The 24165-nt window shown below is 38.6% G+C and overlaps 1 protein-coding gene across 1 annotated transcript; it reads right to left on the reverse strand.

The window, feature by feature from the left end:
* Positions 1–5715: 5715 nt before the first annotated feature.
* On the reverse strand, positions 5716–24093 carry LOC104481766 (betaine--homocysteine S-methyltransferase 1). The gene is made up of 8 exons (XM_086771483.1): positions 23893–24093; positions 20000–20132; positions 15778–15896; positions 13634–13825; positions 12891–13038; positions 11809–11991; positions 7119–7347; positions 5716–6622 (listed from the first exon to the last, which is right to left on the reverse strand). The coding sequence occupies exons 1-8, from the start codon at positions 23929–23931 to the stop codon at positions 6448–6450; spliced, it is 1218 nt and encodes a 405-aa protein (XP_086627609.1). The 5' UTR covers positions 23932–24093; the 3' UTR covers positions 5716–6447.
* Positions 24094–24165: the final 72 nt, after the last annotated feature.

Consider the following 24165-nt stretch of genomic DNA (forward strand, 5'->3'; position numbering starts at 1 on the left):
GTTCATAACACTTCTGTCCAGCATAAATGTATAGCATGAACAGACTGCAATTCTTCACTTTTGTACCCTTATGCAGCCTTCCTTCCACAGGCTTGCATGACAAAACTGATGAACTATTTTAATTTTCTAGCCAAAGACAACTGGAGAGTCAGCTGTCCTGACGACGCTCTCATACCTTTGTGATGTTCCATATTCCCACATGTGGAAAGAAGATGGTGGGTGAGAATCAGGTGTATCATCTTTATGCTACCCCAGGATTGCTTAATTTCCAGTCAAGCACAGATAATCCACTTTCTGTCCCTTTGTGCTGTTGTATCAGTGTGAATGGAGCACATATGGCTTTAGGTCCAAAAAAAATGCAAATAATCTTTCAGGTCAATGGTGCAAATACTAATTATCTTTAAGAGTCCTGTCTGCCTAGCAGAACCAGCAGAACTAGTCACATTAAACATAGGTGTAGCAGTATGAAAGTAGGGTGGAATAACAATGATTTGTCCGAGACAAGAATTCTCATATGAATAAAAGCATCAGGAAAGGCAGTAGAAGGTTTAAAGAATATAGACTCAATTTACTGTTCAGTTATGGAGCCGTCTTGCCAGGATAGAAGACAGAAACCTGTCAAGGTCTAGCCCTGCAGAAAGCAGTGGCTACAGCGAATGCAGCACTGTATGCCTGTCAGATCAGCTAAACTCTGTCCTATTGTGTAGTAGACACAGTGTTGTACAGCATTTAATATTACATACAGTGTCTTTTTGCCTCTGTATTACTCACTGAGTAGGACAAACACACAAGCAGGCACATTTATGAATGTCTGGTTAAATTTCTTGACTACTAAGAACTAGACTTTGGAAATTTGCATTATAATAAAGCCAGGACTTTGGAGTAGTGTTAGAGGGGAGGCAAGGAGAAGGTACTGTCTAGATATATTTTAAGTTTTACATTTATTAACTATCCTTCAACTTTTTTCTCCACTGTCCTGTGCATTATAATTCAAAATATGTTTGTCTACATTGCATGCCATATTATTTTTTTTTTTTAATAAGAGCTGACCTGTCCATATTCAAATAAAAACTTCAGTCCAGCCCTTTTATTCTGGCAGTAAAAGAAGACTGGAATGTTGCACAACTGGAGACTTAATTAGCTTTGATAGTTCTTGCAAAGAAAACACTTCCTTGTTAAGTAACAAATACAAGTGTAATTAAGTCTGTTCTGAAATTAAATAGAAGGTAATTGCTCTTCTGATATCCATCTGTGTGTACAAACCTGAGAAGCCATATGAGGTTCCACCTTCCCCCTCTCTGTGGCCATACAAAGAGTGGCCAGGAGGCAGTATTTGCATGGGTAGCTACGAGCCCGTGCGTCTAAAGCACAATTTGCTGAGATTTCATAGTACAGAAAATGTTTGAGCAGAAATTATATAGTGAGAAACAAGATTTTAAAAAAGCTTTAGCCATAATAGGACACATCTTTGATTTTCCATGAAGCTGTAGTACTGTGATACTACTGAGAAATGCCTTTTTATGTAAAGATTTGTAGGAAGAGCCAGCAGGATCTTCCAGCAGGCCAGCTGATGTAATTAAAAAGAACATACAAACTTTCCCGAATACAAGCTTTTCCTTTTACAGGAAAAGAATTCCCTTCCAAATGTGGCAGAACACCACTGCTGCTCAACTCAAAGAACAGTACAGTCTTTTTATTCTTGTTTGGTTTGGTTTTTTTTTTCGGGGTGGAACTGCCTTACTTTTTTTTTTGTTTGATTAGAAACATAAATTGATCAAGGGATTTTGCATAACACCTACTATAAAGCTTGCTACCCTGTCTGCCAAAAGGCAAGGACTGGCCTACTGGGCTGAACAAGTTTAGTTTCTTTGTAGCACTCCTTTGATTTGTAAACAAGTTAATTGCAAAACGGGGCTTATTTACTTTTGACCATTCCCCTCCCATGTTTCAGTTGTCACTTAATCTCTTTCTACAATTGTACTGAAATGATGACATGCAAATGCTTGCAAATAGATGTCAAAAAGCACTCTTGAACCACTCGTCAATAACTAGTATAGCTTGTAAAACATTTTTTGATCAATGCGTGTTTGCTGTTGCTTTGTTAGTCATGAGATACAATCATGCTGCTTCTCCCTATTCCAAACATACATTTCTTCAATCTCCTTTGAAATTCATTTTTTGGCAACTACCCTCCACTCTGATTGCATCAAGTCCTGTTACCCAAATTTTCTTTTATTCTCAGATTTATTACTTTACTGGATGTAGAAGCTCCAAGGTGAAGTTGACTGAAATATATGGAAAGTCAATCTTCAGATTCCTAAAGTTGGGATGTAATTGGTTGCTATCTGTCTCAGGAGTTGTGTATATACAGAGGTATACACCGTTGTCCAAATTTAGTATCATAATTCCATGAAATTGTATGTAGTGGTGACTGATCTCTCATATAAAACTTACTCCAGATACCATCTCTCTGAATAAAGTGGAACTTGTGAATAATTTTTGTAATAAAGCAAGCTGCTGAAATAATATTTTTTATGATAGTATTCCGCCCATCGTATTTCAATGGTGTCTATACTTAAAATAATTTAACAAATTGCAGGATGAAATGAGATTTGTTTATTTTATAAAGTCAACAGAATTGAACAAGACGGATATATGAATCCACTTCTTCTAATGCTTAGGTTAAAAAATGTCACGGAACCTGCCACTGCATTTGTGTATAGAGTTGAAAAAGAAGTCGTGAGCTACAAACCACTTTAGGAAGAAACTTGTGGTACATGGAGATTTCAGATTTGGTAGGATTCCTAGAAAACTCTCTTTTCAAAGAACAGGAGAAAAAACTGGGTTTTCTTTGATTTTGTACGTTACTCAAAAATTTCCTTCTTTACAAAAAAAAAGAACCCTCCTTACTTTTCTGCAGTTTACAGATAAATCAAGCCAGCACCTGACCATTAAACGGGATTTTAGGCCTTATTTTTGCATGGGGTTCTGGATAACTTTGGAGCTAGCTAAAAATGCAGCAATATTCTCATGTGCAGCTTGCAGTTTCTGTTTATGGTTTATGGTTTGTTCAGTTTATGGTTTGTTCAAGTTTATGGTTTGTTCAGATCCCTCTTGTCCTGACATTCAGACTTGTAAGTAACGATTTATTCTTCAGGTAGCAAAGGCTTCAGATTTTTCTTCTGGATCTGAACTTCCACGAGTCAGGTGACTTCACTTCTGCTTCCAGGTAAAAATAAAAACAAAAACAAACATAAGACATAGAAAGCTCTGGGAAAAGATCTGATGGAGGTGATCTCTGTGTTTATGATGAATCACAGACTGAGAGGCCACAGGGAAAGAATGAATGAACAGGGTCTGTTCAACTGAAAGAAACAAAGAATATATGTAAATCTTCAAATGTATAAAAGACTTAAACAAAGGGAATACATTCCTCATGTCTGTAATGAGCTGGAAAGAAAGAATGGATTTAAATCCATCAAGTAATATTCAAATTAGGAAAAAATTGTTAAGATTGAGGTAGTCAGACTGCCTGGGGTTGGCACAGAAGGTCTATCATTAGATGTGTTTCCAAAAAGGTTAAACAAATGTCTTCTCCTTAGGGTACTAAATACAGGAGCTGACCTTCTAAAGCCCCTTTCACTGCCTAAGTTTTCAGAAAGGCTTTCTAACAAAAAAAATTTCTTAGGATTGTGCTTTTAGCCTGTCTTATTTCCTTAACAAGTCATGTAATAAACTGTTAAAAAGCTTTAACTTACCCCTTACCCCTCACTAAGATCCTGCACAGGAAGAAATGGGAAATAAAGCTTTGCTGGCTTTGCTGCTCGAGGCTTTGTTGGTTTTTTGAGGGGAGTGCATGTTGGTTTTGGAGGTTGGTTTTTTTTTTGATAGTTTGGGGTTCTTTAGTGATCAATAAAGAACCTAGTCAACTTGTTTTCAGCCCACTGTCAATTCCTTTCTAAGCCCAGCCTGTGATACGAATCAAACAGGGGTTGTAGATCTTCCCCACTTGGGTCAGCTCTCATTTTCAATGTCTTCAAATAGCCTTTTAAATCTTTCTTGTCATTGTTAGTGTCTGTTAAATTCATCCTTTTAAAACTGGCTATCTAAAAATAAATGCTTAAAATTGTATTTTGTCATCTTCTTAAATACTATGGTTCTTCAACATTCTGTGTTGTGACGTAACTCATTCACTTCAATATAAATTTTTGCATGTTTGGACATTTAAAAAAAAAATCAGTCCAGCTATAGAGTATGATGGTCAAACTGCATCCTTTGCCACAGGAAGTCCCTAAACTGGTTATGATTGTTCAAAACACTTCTTTATCAATTGTAGCTTGTAGTTTAAGCCACTCCATCATGCATAGGTCTTCAGTGCTGTGTGTGTTTTGGTAGTGATCAAAGATCTGGCCTTTTTGTTTTACTGATTTTGCATTTATTCCACTTTCTGCAGGGGGAATGTCCAAAAGGGTTTAGGAAGGAAAGGAGTTTAATGTAGTGCATATATACTTACATGGATGCTTTCCAAATAATCTACATTTTAAAATATTCACTTTCTTGATTTGTGTACCTTTGGCTTTCAGGCAAAATTTCCAGCTAGTAACTGTTTCAGTCCGTTATAAGCTTGGTGACGGCAGATGGCTTTTTCTAAAATCTCTGTGCCAGTGTCTGATAAGGATATATGAAGTTTCCCATTAAAGTGTTACATATTTAAGTGTTTCCTGAACTGCAGAATAACAACATGGATAGAAATAATGAAATAAGCTTCTACATAAGCTTCTGGGCCACCTCTCCTGTGAAGAAAGCCTGAGAGAGTTGTTCAGCCTGGAGAAGGGAAGGCTTCAGGGACACCTTATCAGTACTTAAAGGGGGCCTATAAGAAAGATTAGGACAAAATTTTTGGCAGGGCTTCAAGCTATAGGACAAGAGGTAATAGTTTTAAACTAAAAGAGGGTAGATTTAGAGTAGATAGAAGGAAGAAATTTTTTGCAATGAGGGTGGTGAAGCACTGGAACAAGTTGCCCAGAGAAGGCAGTAGATGCTCCATCCCTGGAAACATTCAAGGTCAGGCTGCATGGGGCTCTAAGCAGCCTGATCTAGTTGGAGATGTCCCTGCTCCTTGCAGGGGTGTTGGATTAGATGACCTTTGAAGATCCCTTCCAACCCTAACCATTTTACGATTCTATGATTCTATTATAAAAAGTAGTCCACCAAAAGCTTTCAACACTAACTTTAAGAATTATGTTTACATAAAGGTAGTGGCTTTAATGTAGAATGCGTGAGAGTAAGATTCTGGAGAGAAATCTAAATTGTGTGGTATTTCACAAAAATAAACTATGGAAATATGTCCCTTATGGGTTCCAAGTGCAGTGATACCCTTCCTTAGAAAACTTTTTTCAACAAATTCAGTGTACAAATGTCCATGTATTTTCTTAAGTGGATTGATCTATTTCATAACAGGGTTTTTCATCTCTTCTTATAGCTAAGATTCTACACTGAATCAGTAGGCTTCAAAAAAATCATGGAATGTTTTACTACTCTTATAAACTGTAGATATATTTTAGGAAGCTTCTGTTTTTAACTGCTATTTTGAGATAACCAAGTGTTTCTAATGAAATATCTACAAATCAGTTGGATCATTTGAAAATTAGTTGTTTACTGGAATTGTGTTATTCTGTTTGAGCTCTTCTGAATTAAGATATGAAGATAATACAATACTTTTCCATCATATTACTTTTAATTTATTTGATTTTTTTTTTAAATTCAGAATAATCTCTTAATCCTTTTAGTCTCCAGAGGAGTAAATCTTGTGTACATGATACCTTGAGACAAAAACAGTGAGTTATTTACCTGTCATTTTTTTCCTTTCTCCTACATGTAAGAAATTCCTGCAAGATCTCATTCTCCTTATCTTTTGATTCCAACTACAAGATGTATTTTCCAGTTTACCTTTATTCTCTTGAAGTCAAAAAAGTTACTAGAGATAACTAGTGGACTGGCAGCTTGTGTGTCCCTGAAGTAGCTCTCAACAATCTTCAGGTCTGAAGAAGCTCCTACAAAATCCCAAACTGAAAACAGATTCAGGAGTGGTCCATTGATACAATAGTTATAGATGGCTTTTTCTCTTTTCACAGGTGAGTTGAGCCAATTATTACTTTCCATGTATTTCTATGTCTACCCAATTAATGGCACCTACCTAACAGAAGCTCTGTTATTGAGAATCTAACCCTCCTTCTTACCGTGTAGTCTCTAAATTATTTGTCCAGGGTAAGATTTTATTATCAAAGTTTGACATATTTAATCTGTAATCACATTCTTTCTGCATATTGTCTTCTTCATTACATGTTAACTGATAAATCAACAGGTTACTCATCTTCACACATTTTCTTATGAAGCAGGAGATGGTCTGTAGATAAATCATTCCAACATTTTCACAACTGCAGTGGATTAGAACTTCTGTTTCTGGAAGAGCTCCTTCAGCTGTTGTTCACTTGTTGCTTCTTTCTGTTGCATCAGCTCCCTGGCTCCTTTGGTCACTCCCCAGCCATCTGGCTTTGACATTGAAGGACAATATGGCCTGCCCGAAGCAGGCTTCAGATTCTCCCAGTATTCTTTTCTTGCCCTAAAGAAAGAAAAGGAAAGTTAGGGGTAGCTCCAGCACTTCACAATGCTAAAGGAAATGTGGCTTAAATCACCATTGCGAAGAGTCATCTAACTTGCACAGACTGACTCTGTATTTAGATACAGAAGTATGAATGAAAGCATGCAATTAAATGCTACATGCTTAAAGAGTATGTTTTCATCCATGAAAGGAAAGCTGTAAGCCAGTCACCATTAGGAGCTGTTTTACAGCAGTCTGACATTTTTTTATCTTAAATTTCATTAATTACTTTCACATTAATTCAGACCAAATCTTAACTTTAAAGAGAATTTCTGGAACTTTCCTACTGTCCCTTTACCTGCTCTCAGATCAGATTTAATTGTTCAAAATAATTAACACATAGAATGTTTACAGTGATATTTAGACATCCATATCAGTTAAGCCAGTCTGCTGCATGGACCACTATAACCTTTTGCAAAGAGTATGTTGCTGTGCTTTCTGGTTCAGATATACATACCTTGCTCTGACCCAGGGTTTGGTATGCATGCTCAGGCTATTGCCCCAGCTACCATGTTTCTCAGAAGCTTCTGGCAAAAATCCTCTTTCAGGACCCAGCTCCTCAGCTATTGCTCGGATGTGGTATGGCTCAAATCCACAGCAACCTCCAATGTAACGAATTCCTAAGTCATAGGCCTGTCTTGCATATTTTTGAATATCCCACCTGGTTAGAATTCTTGGCTCCAGACCTGCAAAGACATTCATATCTTAAATTTCTACTATGCTCCATTTCAGCATATTTTTTAGTAAGAAATCACATTGTTGAGACTCTTGCACATTGTTTGCAAAACTAGTTGTAGATGTAGATGCACGTTTTAACTGTCTGAGCTAGAAATAATGATGCAAGCTTTCGGAAGTTAGTTTTTAGAATCTGCTATGCTCTGCTGAATTATGCTTGTTGTTTTCTGGCCTTGCAAAACATCACCTAATATTTTCTGAGACAGATCAAGCTGAAAGTCACATGCTTGCCATTCTGCCAGAGTTCTTAGCTGGAGTACTGGTGTACTTTCAATGTTATGACCACATTTCCAAAGAGTTCCTAATAAACAATCAATACCTGGGAAGTCTGATTAGAGTACTGTAATCTATGAAAGGAAAAGATATCAGCCTACCTAGAACACAAATAAGCCTGTTCATTATTCCCAAGGAATGCTTACTACTTCTTTATGCACATCTGCTGGAGATGAAACAGCATGGTTAACAGGTGAGTGCAGCATTATGTCTGTGCACTGAACATACCACTGGGCAAAGACGACGTAGTGAGGTAGCAAGGCTCCAGCAACACAGCAGAGATGTAAGCTTCTTCTCCCTACATCCTTTTCCAAAAAAGGCCTGACATGCAAGAAGGTGAAACAAAGTAGATCCAATGGGTAGTTAAGAGACAGGTTCAGGAAATAAAAAGCAGAAGGAAAAAAAATGACATGTTCTTAAACAGAAAATTATTGGTCTCACAGGGAAAGACTGGACAAAGGAAAAGTAGATGGTCTAATATCAGAGGAAAATCAGATTAAGCTGTTTTAGAAAGCTGTTTAAATAAAAGGAAGCTTGTGTACAGTCCTGTAGCTGTGAGAGAAAGAATCAGAAGCAGAAATTCATTATTTCCTTGTCTCTCATGTATCATTAAAAGGCTAATGCAGAATTGATATAAAATGATCAACAGTAAGAATGCAGGATCTTGCACTCAATTTATACCTGCATAAGCAACTAAACTCCAAGGGAACAGTATACAGTGTTTCCCTGTCTTCTCCATCACCCACCATGTCACAATCCATGGGACCTGATGAATGCATCCAAGGGTCCTGAAGAAACTGGCAGATGAAGTTACTAAGCCACTATCCATCATATTTGAAAAGTTGTGGCAGACTGGTGAAGCTCCCAGTGACTGGAAAAGGGGAAATATAACCTCCATTTTTAAAAAGAGGAAAAGAGGAAGACCTGGGGAACTACAGCCCAGTCAGTCTCATCATGGATCAGATCATGGAGCAGATCCTCCTGGAAACTATGCTAAGGCACATAGAAAATGGAGAGATGATTAGTGATAGCTGACATGGCTTCACTAAGAGCAAATCATACCTGACAGATTTGGCGGCCTTCTATGACAGGGTTACAGCATTGGTGGATAAAGGAAGAGCAACTGATGTCACCTACCCAGATTTGTGCAAAGCATTTGATACTGTCCCACACAGCATACTTGTCTCTAAAATGGAGACTTGGCTTTGACAGGTGGACCACTCAGTGCATAAGGAATTCGCTGGATGGTCGCATTCAAAGAGTGGCGGTCAACAGCTTGATGTGCAGGTGGAGACAAGGGGTGTCCCTGAGGGGTCTGCATTGAGACCAGTATTATTTAATATCTTTGTCACAGACATGCACAGTGGGATTGAGTGCACTCTCAGCAAATTTGCCAACAACACCAAGTTGTGAGGTGTGGTCGACACGCTGGAGGGAAGGACCAGAGGGGACTTTGACAGGCTTGAGAGGTGGGCCCATGCAAACTTCATTAAGTTCAACCAGGCCAAGTGCAAGGTCCTGCACCTGAGCTGGGGCAATCCCAAACATGGCTACAGGCTGGGTGATGAGTAGATTGAGAGCAGCTCTACAGAGAAGAACTTGGAGGTATTGGTGGATGAAAAATTGCATATGACCCAGCAATGTGCGCTAACAACCAAGAAAGCCAATCACATCAAAAGAAGTGTGGCCAGCAGATGGAGGAAGGTGATTCTCCTTCTCTATCTGGCTCTCATGAGACCTCACCTGGAGTACTGGGTTCAGCTCTGGAGCCCCCAGCATAAGACAGACATGGACCTGCTCCAGTGGGTCCAGAGGAGGGCCATGAAGATTATCAGAGGGCTGGAGAATCTCCCCTGTGAGGAAAGGCTGAGAGAGTTGTGGTTGTTTAGCCTGGAGAAGAGAAGGCTCCAGGGAGACCTTATAGCAGTACCTAAGTACCTTCCAGTACCTAAACAGGGGCTACAGGAAAGATGGCGAGAGACTCTTCATGAGGGAGTGTAGTGATAAGGTGACGAATAACAGTTTTAAAATGAAAGAGGGCAGATTTAGATTAGATATTAGGAAGAAATTCTTTACTGTGAGGGTGAGACTAGAACAGGTTGTCCAGAGAAGTTGTGGATGCCCCATCCCTGGAAGTGTTCAAGGTCAGGCTGGATGAGCCACCTGGAAGGTGTCCCTACTCAGGGCATTGGGGTTGGATCTAGATGATCTTTAAGGTCCCTTCCAACCCAAACCATTCTGTGATTCTATGAATCAGTCCTTGTGCTTCAGGTGTGTAAGGACAGCAACACCCCAACCTCTCTGAAGCAGCAGGGATAGACTCCTCCATAAGTACCAGCCAAACATGGTGATTGAAAACAGGCAGTATTCTATGAAAAGAGGTTGCCACATAGGTCACATTTTGTGGGATTTTCTCTTTCCAAAAATTGGTCAGCTTTCTATTTACCATGCTTGTCAATGCATTTCTTTTCTTGGCTTTATTCAGAATTAAATGTCTATAGCTTAACAGTTTCTGTTAACATTTATACTAAAAAGACATTGAAAATTTTATCAATTTTTGATGAGAAGATTGTAACCTGCTCCTAGATTTAGCCCCTCTGTATATCTACTTTCAAAATAATTGGATATGCTTAGACTGACTGGGACATTTCTTTCTAAAACATTGTCCTTGCTTAACCGGTGACATTTCAGAACAATTGCAGTAGCACAGAAGGGAAAACACAGAAAACTGGAAAACGTTCTACAGATAAATAAGTACTGCTGGCAACTAAATGCTGGAGTTTGTCAATACAAAATAGTCAACGCTTTTCTAGACACTGAGATCTTGTTGGCTTGTACAGATGTTATGTACACTTCAAAGATCTAAATACCCTTTTGTGGATATTGCCTTCCACAGAAACCAGGGTTAACTGGGTCAGTTTAACAATGATTTACCAGACTACTTATCTGCTGTCAAGGGATTAATTGCTCTTTCTGGTTATTGAAAACAATCACAGAACCAGACTTCTCCAATTGACTCATGACATTTCTGAAAACTGAGATCTCATACAGATTGCTTATAAACACAAGCCAAGAACCATAACAAACCAAAGAGTGAATGCTTCAATTCACTTGATTACTTACTGCATCTATTCTATCTCTTGCAAAGGAGTTATATGAGGGAATGAATAGGACTAGTTCCTAACACTTCTAAACATCACAGAATATTTTCAGAACTCAGACACATTATTATCATTTAATGAATGCCCCAGGCTTGTGCTTTATTCTCTTTCCTTCGTTTATGTAAAGAGAGGAATTTTAAAAAAAAAATCTTCCTGAAAATCACATCTATCTTTTTTTTTTGCTACAAATTCCACTTTAAGTGTTTCAATACTGTATTTTATAGTCTGATCTTGAAAAAGAAGAGTGTATGGTACCTGAAAATGAAAGCATTTTTCTAACGAATTTTTAAATGTTTAGTCTGATTTTGTCCTCTTGTCTTAAAGAGATATAATGTTCTACATTCCAGGTAGAAATAAGACCTAAATACACAAGCCTTATATACAAATAAAGTGGCTGAACCTTTCAGTCTTTGTAGAATTTATCCTGAGCATACATGTGATGAATCCATCTTCAAACTGCTAACCCATTTGTTACCAACATCAAAGAACATATTCCCTCTTTTGATTTCTCTCTAGTCTCACTTGTATGAGATAGTTACACTTGCAAGACTGAACCATTATACATGCAGTAATCATACACCTATGTCCAGTTCTATATATGCATTTTACATTAAATCTCTATGTAGGTAAACATTATAGGGCTTGTGGGATAGATGTCACAACCCAGAGTGCTGGGGAGCTCCAATGCAAAAAGCATGAGGAAGAACTAGATTTTTTAACTGAGTTTAGGTTGTGGTATTTTCATCATAATTTCACTTTCAGTCACATGTTGTGATATTGCTGACATAGTCTCGCTATGCAGATGATCTTTTATCCAATATTACACTGCAATCCCTCTATAGAAAATGCCAGACAGGACAATTGGGACTAATCCTATTGCATAGAAGGATACCTTGAAGCTTCAGCTTTAATAAAAGCTGGGGGGGAAAAAAAGGAACAGAATTTTTTTTTTAAAAAAAAAAGATAACTTTGTCTTACCAAAGGGAAACTCTGGAAGATCAATAAAACCCTGCTTTCCACAATCAGGTGTATGGAAAGCAAGTGGTTGGGACATCAGGTGGGCTTTCAGTTTAGCAGCCTGCAAGCCCTCTTTCATCAGTTTCACAGTTTCCAGGCAAGTATCTGGATCAAAATGGCAGTTGACTCCAACAATAGAAGCACCTAGGAAGAGGAAAATAATTTCAAGTCACATCTCCCCAGGAAGTGGCAGGTGAAAGTTCTTAGCCACAGGACTCCAGGAACAGAGTAGTCCATCTTTATACCAGCACTATGAAAACAAGGGAGTTGGCTTAGAGCCAGCCTCAACTCTCCTGAGGTTGATCACTCCATTTACATACCAGTTGCATTCCTCTTTGCTTTTCTGATGATGAATCACATCTCCCACCCTCATAGAGTTGCTTTTCTTATCAGTGCTTAATCAATGGAGACTGGTTATGTACAGCCATATAGGAACCTGCTAGCTATTTGCATAATCAGGTTCTGCCTTTGGATTTCAACTCTAACTCCAAAGCAAAAGAGTAGTTCAGAACAGATATAATAAACCCTGTACCATCATTCATCATGCCCCTGATTAATTTCTACACTTTCCTTCATCCTGCATAAAACACACCCTTTGATAGGCAAAATGGCTAATTTTTTCATCCTCTTATTCTCTCATTCTGGATTTGAACTGTGCTCCATAAATTTCTAAAAACATGAGCAGAGAATCAAAGGTGGGTTTGGATTCTGCTAATGTTTCATAACTGTGAGCCCAGAATTTGAGGTTGGCTCTGTAACCAAATTTGAGTAGGTTTAGGATTTTGCTCTATTCAGTATCAGGTGGCTGTGGCTATTGCTCCCAATACCATCCTGGTTAACAAGAATTTCATAGCTGCATATTCACCTGTTTTTTTACAAAACTGCTCTAGTGAAGTACACATAAAAACTTTTCTACAGGGTCAAAACTTCAGTCGGATATAACTGGGAAGCTACCTGCTTGAGATACACATTCATTTAACTCAGTACTTAACGACTTGACTTTTTTCCATAATTTTAAATGGCATATTAAAACAGGTTCTTACCAGCCTTTACCAGTTGGACAGCACATTGTCCAGGGGACACACCATGCATGTCTCCTTCTGGACCGATGCACATCGTAGCTGCAACTGGTTTTCCAGATTCTTTTAGAACTTCAACTGCCCAGACAGCCTCTTCAACATGTTCAAAATACTGAAAGAAATTAAAACCGTACTACTTTTGTTTCTTGGAGATGAAGCATAAGCACATTAATTCAGACTCAAAATTCACCAGCAATACAATGACTTGATTATTTTATGATTTATACTAACAAAATTCAATTGGATTCACTGAGCACACAGTTAAAAAAAGGATTTTAGAAAGTTAGTAAGTAAAACTAGCTAAAAAATATTGATACTCTTGTTTCAGAATAAGAATGCTCATACAGAAACTTAATAATGGATTTATCCCAAAAGAACTATTTCCATCTAGAAAAGTCAACCTAGGTTTATTGCTTATGGTGTATGGGAGGAAATGGGAACTAGTAAAGATCATATTAATCTATCCTCTTTTTCCCAGTATAGAATTTGACTTGACTGAGTTAGAAATATAGGTTTCAAGGTCTTATTCTAGGATGCTTGCAGATGCTGCTGTGCATTTAGAAAAATACCTGATACTACTGGAATAAAGGCATAACAGAAAATTCTAAAGGAGGAAGCAATATTTCTTTGTACTCCCTAAAGCAGACGAGGCATCTTAAAGTTAACACTGTGCCAGATGAAGGCATGTACTTCTTTTACAGATTTACCTCTGCAATTAGGAAATCCACATTCTTCTTCATAAAGACTTCTAGTTGCTTTCGAAAGACTGCTTTAACCTCTGTTTTATCCTTGCAGCTTAAGTATGACGGTGTTTGACTGACTCCTCCAGCCACTAAAGCATCACCTTCATTAGCCACTTCTCTTGCAATGTCACAAGCAGCTTCATTCACTTTCTGGCACTGTATGAATATAGATTACATCAGTTTTACCTGGTCAGAGATATGCATGTAATTTCAGAGCACAAAAAGGACAAAAATGTCAAAAGCTATAATGGCTTCTTCGTATTATTTTATAACTTAAATAGATGTTTAATAATCTTGATTAGGAAGATCAGCATCTTTCAAAAAAATAATAAACATTAGGAAACAAATTTCTTGCCACCTTTAAGTTATCATATTATCAAATACTACAAAAACATATTACCTTTAATATAACTTATACAAATAGTTTATAAAAAGTGAATATTTGGTGTGAAGTAGCATTTTCTTTGCCTTTTAGAAAATTAGTTACACTTAAGTATATGCTTTTCATCTGACGTTTTGTGGGTGGAGAACAAAACATAGTAATTTCAATTGATTTTTCATTCTTTTTAAAAATGTATTTTAGTATTTCAATAATTTTCAAAATTTAAGATATGCTATTCATATAGTTATTTAAGGCATTTAAAATGATATTATTAATTATGTTAAAGTTACCAATTTAAGAATAGCAACGGGAAAGTTATCACTATATATGATTAATTAATCACCTGGACTGAAAGACACATTCCCTCTATACTTAAATCACAATGACTAGAATAGCTTGTGAAAAAGAGGTTAAGCTGAGAAAAAAAGATTTTGGGAAAAGAATCATTATTTGAATACATAGATAACAAATACTGATTAGAGCTGGTTTCCTTGCAGCCCATGGACCACACAGATTTCTCTCAGTTTTCCATGGCTGCCTCAAAAGACCCAGCTGATTTTTAAAGCTACTGCTGACAGATTGTCTTCTGCTTGCACTTGTGCTCAGGTACATGTTTGCGAACTCCAGGAGGTGGAGCCATAAACCAGTTAAAGCCTGCTTCTAGACATGGCAGCAAATCAATCTTGAAAGCTTTGCTGCAATTCATTCCCAATACCAGGTGCTCTCCCAGCTGTTCTTAAAACTTTGCATGTCAGCAAGATTTGCAGCACAGCTTGTTCCAGAGGCACTGTGTTTCTGGGCCTACCACTTCAGACATTTCAATATTGCATCTATTGAATAAAAAGGTACAGTATTTCAGATGACATTTTGGCATGACCTCTTAATTAAGCCTCAAGTATTTCCTTAGTGTCCAGATTGTTCTAATTTCTGACTTCGGATATCTTCACAGATGCAAATATATTCCTTCCTTCCTGTCCTCTGGACAATCTTCTCTATTTTGCAGAGGTTGAAATAAACAATAGGACCAAAGCGGAAAAGAAGAGAGAAAATACTCAATGGCAAACCTTCTAGTCTGAAAGGAACACTCTAGAAATACTTGTGCCAGAAGCCCCAGTGGAGCTGGGGCCTGCATTTATTGAACACACCGAACATCCTACAACTCCTTTGCATAGGCAGCAGAGAAAACACCAGCATGACACTTCCACTGCTGTAACGGAATACCCTTACTCCTGAGAAGGGGAATGTCAACCACAGTGTACACTCTGGATTCTTTTAGTTGTTACTTTATTGAAGACATAGTTCTAAAAACCATTCCGTTCTCATTAGCCACTTATTATTCTCTATGACTCTTCACCATCTTCGCAGTTGTTTTGTTTCTCTGGATGTTAAAGCATTTACTTTTTTCAACCCATTTTGCTCTCTGTGCATTTAGTTCTTCCTATACTCTTTGTATCAAAACACCAGTAAACTAATCTTCTCAGCTGGGAAAAATACAATGTGGGCATTCTCTTGCCTCTCTTCATCCTTGCTACATTTTGTTATTTTTTTGTCCTTTTAACCTGCCTTTCTTGCTATTCCAAACTCTGAAATTGTGTCATTTCATTCTTTGGTTCTCAAATATAGCCAAAACTGTTATGATCAACTGTGAAAGTACTCAGTACTCTACTAAACCTTTTGAAATTAATCCATTGATTTCATATCTCCATCAAAACAGAGTTTTACTCACACTTATTTTCTCAGCTACATAATTGCCCCTGTTCTCTAGTTTGTCCTCACTGGCATAAAAGGTGAATGTCTGCAGAACATTGGATCCAGCTCTGAGGAATTCCCGGTGAAGCTGACGAACTGCAAAGAATTAAAAGAGACAAAGAAGAGATGTTTGATACAGTTATTACTGTTGTTATCCCAAAACTAGATGTTTCTTGAAGTAATGTTACTGTAAAATAAGTGTTTACTAGAAGTGCCATTATGAGAGAGTAGAAAGAGTACTTCAGTCTGCATAGAATTCCTTTCTTCTCACTCTCAGAACATTAGGTAGAAAACTTTCTCCTGTTATTCTCTGGTAAGAATGACCAAGAATTTCTATTTAGTTTATCAGCAGATTCAGTTTTGTGTGCCACCTTGCCTGTCTTCTACTTTCTGCGGTCCTTCAGACCTCCCAGTTTCACTTTATAGAACTATATACTGGTTTGGGAAAGGAAAGCAGACATCTGACAAAAGAACATAAAAGCATAACAAAGAATATCAGACAAAAAGATCATCAAATGAAAAAGCCGTATTTTCTTAGCTTCTAGACTATGAAGAAGAAAACAGATGAAAGTATTGTGGTAACAAATTAAGGGACAAGATATTTATATGGAAGAATACAGTGTTCCACTGCCTCCTTTATGTTGTATTTTCTAGTTTTGTCCCCTTACAAAACTCTAGCTAAGCCTAGTCAGCCAAAACCAAAGCTCTACTTTGATATGTATACCCTTAATTAAAAGATTAATTGTTGCTCCAGAAAAGTGACTCACAACACAGACTTAATTTTTCTCATAAGTCAGTACATGATGATTTTACTACAGAGCCAATGCTTCTTTTGAGAGAAAGATTGGTGTTACTTTTAATGGACAAATTTCCTGCATTAGGAATTCAGGAGCAGGCTCTGTAATGGTAGTTCTGCCTTCATTGCTGCAAGCAGTATACTGCAGTCACCACAGCAGGAACAGAACAGCAGCTGTCAATTGATTGTATATGTATACCCACAGATCAATAATTATACAAATTTCTGGAACACCACTGATCATGTAAAATAGACTTAAAATGCTCAACAGCTTATAGTAAATACAGGAATAATGTATTCCCTAGATACTGTACACAGACACAAGAACACTGCAGTTTCTGTGGCTGATGTTTGTAAAAGTTTTCCTGAAGTCCTAGTTTATCTTACCTCATTGTCTACAGACAGTCTGTGTCATTAGGGAAATGTGTGAACATGTAATGAGAATAAAAATACTGCCTTCAGCTGCAATACATAGCCTTCTATGCCAGAGAAGCTCAAACAGCAGTTTGAGTTGCTGGAGTCAATCTGCACACACACAAGGATGTCTGCTATTAGTGAAGGAACAGTGTAGTATCCCTTGCTTTTCTCTACTAGTACAGTAATTAAGTACTAAATACAGCCATGGGTAACCACAGTGTGATTTAACACAATGCTTCTTTTCCCAGCAGTCACAAAGATCTATCCAGGAACACAGATTATAGCAGAGCTACAGTTCAAAAGGTCCCCAAAATCTGCCTGAACTACCGGAATCAAATTTCAGTGTTACAACCTTTACACAGAGTCAAAACATTGCTAGTGCAGGGAGTATTCTTTTTCCAACAGCATTAAAATAGGCTACTGATCCCAACTAAAAGAGTTGTCCCTGTATGTTTCTAGAGTTCTGTAGTTTGTTGTTCTATTTCCACCATAAGAAATCGATCATTGATGAAAACTAGTCAAGAAATGGGAAAAGGAAAAAAGAATCTACAAATATTTTCACAAATGCTGTGACATTTCCATAATAAACCAGATTTCTTTATCCCTGTGACTGGTGCTCTTTAAATATGGCTTTTCCATTCCTAGTAGAATGTTTGGGATTTCTGTGAATAAGGATGGTCACATAGGTAGTCAAATTAAACACAATCTAACACATATGAATAAGGAACGTAATATCCCAAGCTATCAGGTATGTTAACAGCAGACTCTTGAATGGGTCTACATTTTGAGGGAAAGTATCCACCTGAATCTCATTCAACCCAAGGCAAATCATTTTTACCAGTAGAAAATGTTACTGTTATTGAGCCCACAGCAGTCTGCACTATCAAAAACCCAAACCACTCTAATTTTACTTTTTATGTGACTTCCAGCATGTTAGTGAAGTTGTGTTTTCCTCCACCATTCAAGAAATGGGGATAACAGCAACATATGAGGCTAAACAATTATTAACAATTTGATGCATTTTAGGAGTCAAGTGTATAACACTGTTTTCATTTCAATCCACCAGCTGGACATTTCAGAAAAGACATAGACTTAAGCTAACAGGAGATGGGGGCAAAAAGTGCCTATGCACATTGCTCACTACAGAGCAATACCTGATCTGGCTCAGAAGAAATACTTAGATCTAATTTCTAAATTTGTCAGTCTGGCAAAATGTAATGGAGCAATGGAGACAGCAGCCTTGAACTTACTCCTTTTTTTTCCCTTCCCATTGCTTGCTGCATTCTCAGAACGTCCCTCCTTTTCCCTCCTTCCTTACAAAGACAAGGAAGTCTGGTAGTTGTATGGGTTTTATGCCAGCTGGCTTAGCCAGTTGTTGCTTCTGTTCTATACGCCTGCTTTCAAAGTAACATGACACTTAGGCATGGAAGAGCAAAAAGCAGTACCAGAGGAGAGGCAGCACACTGCACTAAAAGAAATGAGCACATTTCCAGTGAAGGGTGTATTTATAAATAGCCTCTAAGAAGCTTATAAAAATTTTATAACTATCTTACAGACATAAGCAATATGTTCTAGTAAAACAGTAGCAATTCTTAGAAGGCTGGATTCTAACCGATGAATACTGATCACTTATTTAAAACAAATCTGTGTGCCCGTTTAGCCATTTAAAATATCTGCAACTGCCTCTATATAAGGCAATACCTTACATTCCCCATGGACTGAGACGTGCACTTCCCGTAGGAACATGTGGAGATGGTCAAGGGCTTTTGAGACGCAAAATAAGCAAGCAAAGAGGAAATAAAGAGCACGAGATAAGTGCCATGATTTGTAAGATGGAATGTGTAGGGGCAGACAAAGGTAGAGGTGGAGAGAAATAGTGTGAGGTGACAGGCTGCTGTTTGGGGAGACGAGAGTCAGCAAATTAAGTCATCACCCTTTAAACCTTTGCTGAAGCTTTGCATTATCTAAGGCTGTTTGGACCCTAAGTTAGACATGCTACACCTAACGTGACACTTGAAGGCTGAGTAGGATTAGGGTGAATAAATAGGTAAGGTGTACAAAGTAATGTAACAGACAGGGCTAAGATCTCTCTCCTTCTCCTCCTCTTCCTTCTTCCCCCTGTATAGAGGAAAAAGACTAATCTGGAAGGGCAAACACTTCCCCAGGATATTCTGAATTGTCTTGTGGGATTAACTGTAATTCATATTACGAGGAAAAATGCTTTCTTGTAATGAAGCATACAGAAATAGATAATAGTATCTGCTTTTGCACTATTTATGCTAAACACTATGATCTTTATACTGGAAGGTATAGAATGAGTGCTCATTTTGTCTCCCTCCACCTTAAAAGAGTTACACCATTAAATGTTTATTGCAATTCTTAGGTTCTTAGGAGGTTTATCATTCCCTATTTCACAGTGGAGCAGATACATTAAATACTCCCATTCCATTGTTTATTAAAAGCTGCTATTTTCCTGAAAGAATTAATAAACAAACTATATGAATTTATAACAATACGGAAGTCCTAGAATGGCTAGAACACAACAAAACAGATAGTTAGCTGCAGAATTATTTTTCACAAGATGTTTTAAAAGATAAACTTTATATTAGCTCAAGGACAAATCCATGACAGAGAAATCACTGAATGTTATTAAATACAAAGATGCCATGAATGGGTCAAAAAGTCCCTAGGCTGCAAATTTTTGAAGACTAGGAGAGAGTGCTGGAGAGGTATCGCAGTCTATTTGCACTACTCATATTCTTACTCAGCCAGTAAGAGTTTGGCCTGCTTTTGGCCAGTGTTAAGCACAAGAAAAAGGGGTAAGATAAGCATTTGGTCTATAGATTCTTAGGCTATTCTACAGTGTAATTCTACAATGTCAAGCAACACGTCTACTTAGAAACCTACTACAAGTTCTTATATATTTATTATTTATCCAACCATGTTTACATTCACTGCAAGATTGCCATCTTCCAGTGAAACTGACCTGCTTCTGGCTGTTCTACCGTTGCTTCAGGAGTCCAAGGCCCAGCTTTTACGTATCCCCTCTTTTCAAGAGCAAAGACAAATCCTCCATCTCCAATCACAATTTCTCCAGCATCTAAGCGCTCTAGAATACCCTGAAGAAAGCAGGAGGAAAAGTTAACAATTTTAGTCCTTCAGGTTTTGTGGGCTTCCTTTGTCTTTGTTGCCATTTCCTGTACTTGCAAAGCAGATAAATATTTGTGGGCTATGAGAAACATCTTTGCCATAATAATAAAAAGTAATCAATTTTCTTATTGAATTTATCTTAAAGAATGGTAGATGGTCTGTTTTGCAATTTAAGGCATTAATATGTGCATATATATTATGTAAGACACTTCATTAGTAAATTTTACCGTATTCCAGAGATACAATACCCAGAACTAGAAGTCAATGGTCCAATTCCATTCCTTTGAAAGTAAAACATCATCTTAAATTCTCCCGTAAAATATATGAGAACCTTCTTAAAATGAAACACTAGTATTACTGACCTCTTTTTTAGCTCATTTGCTCTTTAGCTACTAATGCCATCTTGGCAGAGCTTCAGCACAAGTTGCTTGTGATACAAGACTGTACAGCAGGCATCATAGAAAAGTAAGCATGTAACATTTTCCTACCAAATAAGACACATCTCAAAATGCTGGCCTCCATTTTCTGACAGACCTTTTACTGGTGTGGGTTTGCTTACCTAGACTTAGAAAAAGAAAGAAAATCTTGCTTCTTTTGCACAGCCCTGAAATGTTTTAAGATGCCAAATTACAAAAATTTTACAGTACCCTGTGATTAAACTTGCTTCTGCCTTGAACCCTGTGCTAATGCAAGGAAAGCAGTAATTTCTTTTTTCTTGTAAAACTGAAACGCATGAGAACAACATATATTGGTTGCACCTAGTATATATTATTTGTTATATTCCTTTCATTGCTTCATTGGCCTGTTCAAATTTTCCAAAAGTACCTTGCTATTACACTAAAGAGCACTAATTTCTGCAATTGGATTACAACTCTAATTCTATTTACTTTAAAAAGCGAATGAATGCAGACCCATTACCTTAACAAAGGCAGTGGGTACAGGAAAAGAACCAAAGGTAAGATTAAGATTTCCCTTCATAATTATCTTTTCTTGATGGCACACTAGCATTTCAGTAGATGAAACTCCCCTTTTCCTAGGGAGTTGGAAAAAGAAAAGCCTTGTAGACATAGAGTTGAGTGTGGTTTTCACGCTGAGAGGAAGATTATGTAACAATTAGCCTCCAGCCTTTGGTAGACTGTCTTTCTTGATAATTTCTCCATCATTAATTCACTTATCGCACACCATACATACAGGAAAATCAAACACTTACGACATCTCAGTACCACCCTTTAGGCAGGATGAGAGTGTGCCCTTCCACGAAGAAGGAGCGCTGTGCCAGCTATACCAGTTCCAGTACCAAGCATAGCAGTGTAAGGCTACTTGAAGGCTACAAAGCCTGGCTGAGAGAGTCAGCAGTTTTGGCTCAGGCACTGACATGGCAGCAAGGTGACGGGACTTCTCTGTGCAGTGCTCCTATGCAGATACATGAGCTTGGCCAAGTGTTGGCTTGCAAATCTCTGCATCACATTCCATGCACATTGTGGACTTGTCAAAATACTGACCCGATTAACTGTAATAAAGTGTGCAACCTTTCATCTTTATTTCAGCAGGACAAGGGCAAAACTCAATCTGCAATACTTAATCTCCAAAAGTCAGTAATTTTCAACGAGTCTACCAGTCATGCCTGTCTACTAGGGCAATTCTGTTCTAAGTATAAATGTCAGGAGGCTTTGTAAAGACTGTGTTTGCAATTAACTAATTTGCAGTTGTAACACAATGCCTAAAATGGGGCCAGAGAAAGGCACCCAAGGGATCGCTGGTTGAGTCTCTGCTTCCTCTGCCTGCCAAGGAATCTTTTATAGATGGAGCCTGCTTCAGAGGCTTAATATGCAGAGGAGTGTGGAGGACAAAAAATCTTGAACACACGAGCAGCCTCAGTCGTTGCTTGTTAACTGAACATTAAGTAATAGATACATGTTGATATCATATATAGATATTATATTTAACCGCACTACAACTAACAGGTTTTTTTTTCTTTTAACAAGTCACTTAAAGGATTTAACAGCAGTTTTCCTTTGCAGTTCTAGCTTTTTCAAACTGTATTTTAAAATAATCTTCACTTTTGACACAAGAAGCAACATAAGCCATGATTAAACAGATCATGGCATCTTAATACACAATATATTGCCACACATTAAACCTAGCATCAGGGCATCTAATAGCAGGTGACATAACTATAAAGCACAAAGTACCTAATACAAACTTACTTTGTCAGTTCAGAATGGCTTAAAATGGAAATAACTTTTTTTTGCAAACTTTATTATAGGTCTGATATAATCTCTTCATACCATTTTTACTTTACTTACACTGAGTAAAATACCATTGGTTCAACCAGCATACAGCTAGCATAAGTTCTGCCCAAGAGACCTATAGCTGTATGCTCATGCCTCATGCACATCAAAACTGTAATGTCAGGTGATCTGGTAGTACACAGATCTGGTATGAAATAACAAGAAATAGTATCTGTAAAAAGCTAACTAAGGCTTTTTTTTTTGAGCCATCTTTTCACTGCTTTATTTCTGCTACCATGAATGAAGTTGCACCACATAGTCCACACATCTATCCATGGAAAGAGTACAAATGTCTGTATGAAGATAATTCCCTCAACCACCTTCAGGAATGTAACTGAACCATATAAGCAAAAAGCCTGCTGCTGAGTGCCTGAAGTTACATTGCAAAAAATAAAAAGCAGAACAAATACCGCCCCAACTCTTTCCTTTGTAACTAATCTACCCAAAAGGCCTAGAGCTCATAGCCTTCTTACCATATCCTTCTGTTCTCTTCCTCTACACTTAACATGCTACCCATAAAAATGAGTAAAACCAGTTCTGAGTAAGAAGTGTCCTATTAATGACAATAGTGTCCTTCTGAACAGAAGACAGAATATGTAATTCCACTGACCTTCCCAAGCAGCAGTACTGGTATATGTCAGCGAGTTTGATTTAGGCATTGCTCATACATTTGCCTTAATGGCCAGAATGGCTGATGCCTGGATAACTTTTTATACTGGCTTATTTCTTCAGCTGAATGAAGGTGCAAAGGGCACGCATGTATTGGAAACTGCGCTCATATTACAAACACTGTTGGTATTCAGTCATATAAATCAGGGGAAGTGCAATTTGGGCTTTTAAATAGAGTTGTCAGAATGCTGGAGATAGAAATGCCATCCAATGACAGTTTGTGTGTAAAATATTTACAATTTTCTGGTGTTGCAAGCACTGCTTCATTTGCATGTCAAATAATACTAAGCAAGACGGTTTTGAACTTTGCTGGCTGAGGTCTGTGTTCAGAGAAATCACAATTCTATGAACTGTGACAGCACTACGTTCAGTCTGACCTATCTGTCTCGTAATGGCGCACAAATGTGTTTGATGGCCTGGTGCTGAACAGGTACAGTTATTATTACGGCTTTACTTCAGCTTTTCACGATACGGCCTTACCTGCAGAAGCACGGAGTCTCGTACGGGGAGGTTAAGAAGCGCGGTTGGCGGGTGGTGCCATTTCAGCCGCAGCTCCCCAGGGGAGCCCGCGGGCAGGACCCCCAGCTGGCGGGAGGGGCGGCCGGGCCCGGCCCGGAGGCCAGCGCTGCCCTGTGCCGCCTCTGCCCTGCTCCCCGCTCCCGCCGGGGACAGCGCCCGCCGCCGCCCCCACGCCGGGCAGCGGAGCGGGACGGGCCCACGGGAGAGCAGGGGGCCGGGGCTGAGCGGGGGAGGAAGAGGGGAGAATTACCCTTTTGCCCTGCTTCGCGGTCTTCCCGATCGGCAGCATCTTCCTCGCCCAGGGACGCTGGCTACCCGCCTCTGCCTCAACAGCTCGGCACGAAGCACAAGATGGCCCGACCGCTCAGCCCGCGCTTTTATAGCCCCGGGAGGAGGCGGACCGCGGTGGGCAGCGCCGCCGGCGACACCCCTGGCCGGCCGGGCCCCTGACCCCGCAGGGCGCCCTGGCAAGGCCCGGGGCTGTCCCCTCAGCCGATGGGCGGGCCGGGGCTGGCCTCGGCGG

Source organism: Chlamydotis macqueenii, chromosome Z (genome assembly GCF_036417535.1).
Source record: "Chlamydotis macqueenii isolate bChlMac1 chromosome Z, bChlMac1.mat, whole genome shotgun sequence".
NCBI lineage: Eukaryota > Metazoa > Chordata > Aves > Otidiformes > Otididae > Chlamydotis > Chlamydotis macqueenii.

Coding starts and splice junctions, on each gene's coding strand:
- LOC104481766 (XM_086771483.1), bottom strand. CDS start 23,931: ATGCTGCCGATCGGGAAGACCGCGAAGCAGGGCAAAAGG. Junction 15,897..19,999: donor GGTAGAACAGCCAGAAGCAG/GTCAGTTTCACT, acceptor AATTCTTTGCAG/TTCGTCAGCTTCACCGGGAA. Junction 11,992..12,890: donor TGTCCAACTGGTAAAGGCTG/GTAAGAACCTGT, acceptor TCCTCTTCCTAG/GTGCTTCTATTGTTGGAGTC.